The sequence below is a fragment of the Austrofundulus limnaeus genome, unplaced genomic scaffold (assembly GCF_001266775.1).
Source record: "Austrofundulus limnaeus strain Quisiro unplaced genomic scaffold, Austrofundulus_limnaeus-1.0 Scaffold7, whole genome shotgun sequence".
NCBI lineage: Eukaryota > Metazoa > Chordata > Actinopteri > Cyprinodontiformes > Rivulidae > Austrofundulus > Austrofundulus limnaeus.
The window spans coordinates 1,911,577-1,918,130 of record NW_013952409.1 but is presented as its reverse complement, the minus strand read 5'-3'; the positions used below and the strand labels follow the sequence as shown (position 1 = coordinate 1,918,130).

The 6,554-nt window shown below is 38.2% G+C and overlaps 1 protein-coding gene across 1 annotated transcript in view; it reads right to left on the bottom strand.

The window, feature by feature from the left end:
* Positions 1-6,554, bottom strand: part of ank3b (ankyrin 3b) — a gene marked incomplete in the record, with an annotated part of 112,918 nt that overhangs the window by 82,643 nt on the left and 23,721 nt on the right. Inside the window, 2 exon segments of the mRNA XM_014032731.1 lie at positions 1,381-1,479; positions 5,965-6,063. Coding sequence (XP_013888185.1) covers positions 1,381-1,479; positions 5,965-6,063 — 198 coding nt within the window.

Sequence of the window (6,554 nt, the reverse complement as noted above, 5' to 3'; positions counted from 1 at the left end):
TGTGTGTGTGTGTGTGTGTGTGTGTGTGTGTGTGTGTGTGTGTGTGTGTTTGACACTACAGCGAGAACACACATTTTAATAGCAACACATATTATACTTTTCTTATAATTCTGCTGCATCAGCTTCTTCTTCCTCATAAAAACTGAATTCATTCTAGACTGAAAAGTTCCATCAGGCAGACTGTAAACTGCAAACTCATGCCTGCTGCAGGACTGCATGAAACCCTTTAGTTCTTGTAAAATACCATTCATCTTCCTCCAGAAACTGCAGCTGACTGGAGTTTGTGCATCTGCTCTTGCTTTCTTTTTTTTTCTTGTGCTGATTTCCTGTGACCTGTATTCTCAGTAAACATCCACCCAGATGATGCATCTGTGCACATTTACAGCCTAACAAACATTTATTATTTAAGAATCAAAAAATGAATTATTGAAATACCTTAGTGCATCAATATTTCTTTTACACATCCAAAGAAAATATAGCTTATTGTACAGTTGTATAATGCAGAATTTCTTTCATTTTGTCCCTCAACATTATTCTCAGATGAGTTTTAAAAACAGAATTTTCAGAGATGGATGAAGGAACGAACAGAATCTATGAAAACTGTCATTTTCTTCCTCTCTGCAGCTCCTGCCAGGGCTTTGACATTGACATTATTATGGCTGCTGTTTGCGCGCGCGCGCGYGTGTGTGTGTGTGTGTGTGTGTGTGTGAGATAACTATTGAATTCAAGCCAGGCTGTCTTGCAAAGCTGCTGACACAGCACACAAACACACACATGATGGCTGTGTGCACAGCCATCTGCATGCGCACACTCATGATGGTTGAACAGACTATGTTGTGCAGGGGTGTGTAGGTGTGTGTGTGCGTGTGTGTATTAGAGCTGCACTATATATTGAAAATTTATCGTCCTCACAATAACAGCCTGTGCAATAGTCATTTCAAAATAAACTACAATAAATGGTTGCATTTACGTGTTTTGTCAGCATCAGTCTGATTAACGAAACGGACCCAAGATCCCACATCAAACCAAGACCACAGGAGAAGATGTTGCAATGAGAGAATTTACAGTTGGATTTAGATTTGTAAATTCTTATTTAAAATTATTTAACTCATTTTCAAATGTTTTCATTATCTATTTAAAAAAATGATACTAAGGGATGTTTTCAGTATTAAGAGCATCAAGAAATATTTAGTGGGGCAATGTTTTAGTCATTAACAAACTACTTGTTGTTTGTTTTTGCTCTGAACCAAGAGCAGAAAGACATCAACCCTGCAATACTTGAATATTTGTTCATTTATCACAAGTCATATTGCAATATTAAGCACTTATCGCACATCGCTTGTTTTCCTGACATCATGCAATCCATGTTTGTGTGTGTACCTGAGATTGTGCATTGACATTTGCACCATGTGTGACGAGCTCCTTCACTACATCAGTCTGTCCAGCGAGAGAAGCTATGTGGAGGGCAGTGTTTCCTTTCTGTTGGGAAAGAAAAGACATTTTAGGGAAAGTGATTTTTTATTTGTAAGGTTTAGCTGCTGCATGAGTCTCTCTGGGAGTTAAAAAAAAAGATGCTGCAAAGTGAACAAACTAGGGCTGGGCAAAATGGTACAGTGTGCAATTAATCTTCARTAAAACTRTCAACTMTTAATATTTGCCACTTTGCAATTACTTCARTTAGTGGCATGTGATGGTGTRMKTTTTTGTAAGACACTATYACCATCAGGCGTGCATGTGAGSCCAATGGTGGAAGGTGGCGTAGAAGAGCTAACACTAACACTAAGAACGTGTTTAATCACCTGAAACATGGATGGAAACTGGAGTACGAGAAAGGTCAGGACATGCACACTGAGGCCACATCGGCTACATGCAAGTGCCATCATCTTATTAATCGTTATCCACTAAATGCAACAATTAATCGTGATACATTTTTGCATCAATACTGCCCAACCCCAGAACAAATCTCAGTTTGACAAATATTCTACAAATTTAAAGACAAGCAAACAACAAAGATTTTATTATAAATAATTTCTCATAAATCAGCAGAAAACCACTGAAACAGACACCATTAAAATGTAAACACGCTGGTNCACACACACACACACACACACACACACACACACACACACACACACACACACACACACACACACACACACACACAGCAGCAACATGGTCGCCTGCCTCTCATGGCAGCAGATGATTATTTTAATATGTAAGAATAAAAATGAAGAAAATGACAAAACAGCTAAAATTAGACAACGTGGTAAGAACAGCAGTACACACAATAAACTTTGAGATAAAAACACCTGTTGTGTGTGGGTACATGTTTTTGTTTGTACACACAGCTTGGTGAAGTTTAGGACAAAAGTCGGGTCCTCATCGAGGAAAATACTGTTGGTGGGTCAGGGGTTAGGGTTAGGACTAGTGTGTGAATTGAGTTTAGGTTAGATTTAGGATCCTGTATGTACTGGGGTGGCTAGGTTTAGGGTAAGGGGACAGGGTTAGGTTGTAGAAATGATCAGTAAATGAATGGAGGTCAATGCAAGTTTATGGAAGTCAAGTCTCTGTGACAAAAGACAAACAAATGTGTGTGTGTGTGTGTTACAGCAGCTGCTACCATGCTGTGATTCATACAGCTACAACACACTCTTAATTTATCGGAGACCAGCTCGACAACAGGGTTCCAGAGTTTCATGTCGACAGGGTGCGTGTGATCATGAACRGTTTGATCTTTTACTGAATGTGAACAGAAACAAGTGRYAAAAACCAAAACCATGATAAATCTTGGGGAAAAGAGCAGCTTGTTAAAGAATATTCACCCCACAGATCTATATCTGCTGTTTGGGTTCAGATGACTCTACATATCGTCTCCCCTCCCTCTCCAGTCTGTGTGCACGCTGGAACACAAATACTGCACTATCAATCATTTTTACTCATCAATAGTTTGGTTTTAATTTAATTTAATTTCTTCAAGTCAAATTGTTTGAAAAGTGAAACAAAAGCTCACATTTAAACATCTGTCCCAGGTCTAAATATAAATCTGAGAGGGATAAATGATTTTATTACACTGTGGGACCTAGATTAATCCTTCACGGATTCGGCTAATAGGTGTAAAAAATGAGACCAATTTGGCTTTAAAATTTGGACATTTTACAAATTAAAAGGGAGAATGTAAATATTTGTGACCCTTCACAATGAACGGAGGATTAAGTGACTACGCAGCTGTAGTGCATTAGTTACCACGACTGAAATAACTGCATTTTGTCAAAATATAATGGATAAACTCCTTACCTAAAAGTTGCCTGTGAAGTTGAAGAATTTTTTGAAGCACTTTTTTGAGGGGTAGCTACAAAAAAAAAAACATGATTCTGAGCAGGAAAAAAATATATATTTTTTGTCATTTCCCCTGCGAGCTAGTAAAGCTTCTTTCCTTTCCAGCTGGTAAATCTTAATATCAAAATATTGTTTGAGGTTTCCTCTTTAAAATTTCAACAATTTCTCATTAGAATAACAGGATTCAGACCAAATATTAAAGGGTTATCCCGATTAGGAAGACTAATCAAGCCATATCTCTGGAACATCTCATGATATCAGGATGATCCAGGTATCAAAATGTAGCTTAAAAAGAAAATCTAAAAAAAATGTACTCAGACCATTTTGACCAAATTTCACTTCATCCTCAGTAGGATTGATTTCATTTGAATTTTATAAAATAAATTCATTAGGCAAGAGATCAATTTTTTTCCTCCCATGACGTTAACCTCAGTGATCTTGTGCGAGAGGTGTGTTTGTTTTATGTCACTCCTGGCTTGCCATACGTTTACATCCTGTTGACGCTCAGCCCTAATGTTTACGTTAGCATTGTCTGGGGCAAAACCAAAAAAATAAAAAATAAATAAACTAAGGATTCACTATTACCAGCTGATACTCTGCAGGACTTAAAGATAACAGGCCAAGGCAACTTTTGTTTGCAAAGAYTTACGCTCATATTTGTTGGAAAACGGAGGTTTCAAGCGGCTCGTTCAGGTTGTTGAACTAAACTACGGTACATTATGGTGCAACGTAAACACTTGACTGAAACMGTTTTCTCTGGGATGTATAAATGTGGGAAAGAAGACATATTAATGAAATWGTTTTGTTACCACTATAGTTATTTTTACACTTTAAGAAACAATGTCTTTATGAAATTTACAGTGATGGAATGATGTAAAGTACACTTTCACTTGCAATTCCTTTCAGACTTGATATGTCTTAAATTTGAAATGTACAGTTTACAATAACTTTTAACAATTTACCTCTGAAAACGTGTGTGTGGGGAAAAAAAACAACAACAACTAGAGTTGTTAATGGTTCAGTCTGCGTGACGTGCAGCTGGAGGGAGAAATAATCCCTGCGACAATATTTCAGTTATGTGAAGGCTATACTACAGCGGTAGGCAGAAACTGAGAAATTATCCAATGTCTACGTGCTTTAAAATGCTATATTTAATTTATTTTCCAGGATTTTTCAATCAAATGGACAAAAGAAAAGAAATTACACGCCCAGTCAGGCAGGCAGCGGGACACATCCACCTGTCTGAGTATATATTTTACCTGCCTCAGGCAAACCTGTTTGTCAAACTTAATTAACTACATACTGTTGTTCAAAGGCTACATTTGTTAACATCAGGGTCATTTTCACAGGCTTGAGCTAGAAAAAACATTCAGCTTAACCTTCCTTGGTACCATTCTTTTCCTTTGCTCTCCCTACTTCAGAYTGTCTCCTCCAGTTTTGTCAGCCAGGCCAGAACCGACGGTGTTGGTTTTACAAAATAAAGTAAATTTTAAATACATTTAAATACATTTCAAACTCTGATTATAGTTAGTACAAGTGCCAAAAATATAATATATTAATATATTTGATATGCTTTACATTGTTTTAATGTACTGTATTATTTTAAAAGAAAAACTTTATTCTGAAGGTGTGGCAGCTTTTATTTTGCTGTGGCGGTGCGCCACGATCAAGTACATGTAGAGGAAACCCTGAATAAAATAAATTTGTATTTTGCTACACAGTTGAGCCATTTTCAGCCGGGGCGGCTGTGGCGGAGTGGTTAGGCGAGTCGTCCTGGAACCAGAAGGTCGCAGGTTCGATCCCCTGTCCAGCCGTCTCAGTCGTTGTGTCCTTGGGCAAGACACTTCACCCACCTTGTATGGCTTGGATGTATGGCAGCCCCACCTCTGTCAGTGCGCCCCAGGGCAGCTGTGGCTACAGTGTAGTTTGCCATCATCAGTGTGTGAATGTGAGTGTGAATGGGTGAATGTCTGTTAGTGTAAAGCGCTTTGGGGTCCGGGGGGACTTGAAAAGCGCTCTATAAGTTCAGTACCATTTACCATTTACCATTCAGTATTAAGAGCAGATCGAATCGAATCGTGATTAATCAATTCAGAACTTTAAGAATCAAATCAATTTAGGGAATTGACCATGATACCCAGCCCTAATCCTCAGCTTGATGTGATGGGTCACAATTATAAGAAACAGTAATCAACACAATGTATTAATATATGACCAATTAAAGCATAAATTGTAGAAACCACACCAGAGAACAGCTCAGCAGGCTTGTATCTGACGCATAATTTCCATAATGATTATTATTCATAATTAATAAACAGGCCATTTATCAGCACAATTTCTAGATTGATTTCATGTTGAATGAATTCACTGCGATTTATTCCTTCATTAATGTGTCCTGTGAGTGTTTTACACCAACGGCAGACGTTCACGTGGTGAAACATTGAGGCGTCGACAGATTTTACTACATCTGATCTCCTCCTCAGCCATTCATCTCTCCGGCTGCTGTTTAAGCAATGTGCCTTTGGGGAAAGGTGCAAACTCAGCAGAATGCGGCAGAGAACCGGTGCACGCGCGCCCGGGCGAGCGCTAGTGCCTCTGTGTTTATTTGGCTGCCGGGCTGTAACGCACCTTAGTGGCCGCGTCCACGTTGGCGCCATGCTTGATGAGCTCAGCCACCACTTCCACATGGCCCTCCTTCGAGGCCAGATGGAGAGCGTTCAGACCATTCTGGGAAGTAAACAAGCAAGAGAAAAAATAATTATACACCTAGATTTTTAGGTAACGCTTTCTTTTACGGTACCCTTATTACCAAGTAATTAAAATGTAATTAAATGGTAATTACTACTTTATTACCATGTAATTATGTGGTAATTAGGGTACAATTTTACTATGTAATTAATGGTCGGCAGTAATGTAGTACTTACCTGGTAATGTATTACAATTCACTATGTAACACCTAAATAAGTAGTAGGTAATTTGGACAGTTTTAAAGTTATATTTTATTGCAATTAACCACTAACCCCAAATTTTAGTTGCATTCTTTTGGTTATAAATATAATTTTGAGGTTACTATTGAATAGTAATTTGATTGTAGTTACCCAATAAAGGTAGTTTTACTAACAGTAGATTTTCTTTTGTACTCTAATGCTACGTTCACACCGAACGCATTTTGAGCTGCCAAAAAGCACAAAACGCCTCTCGTTGGACGCACTATTTTC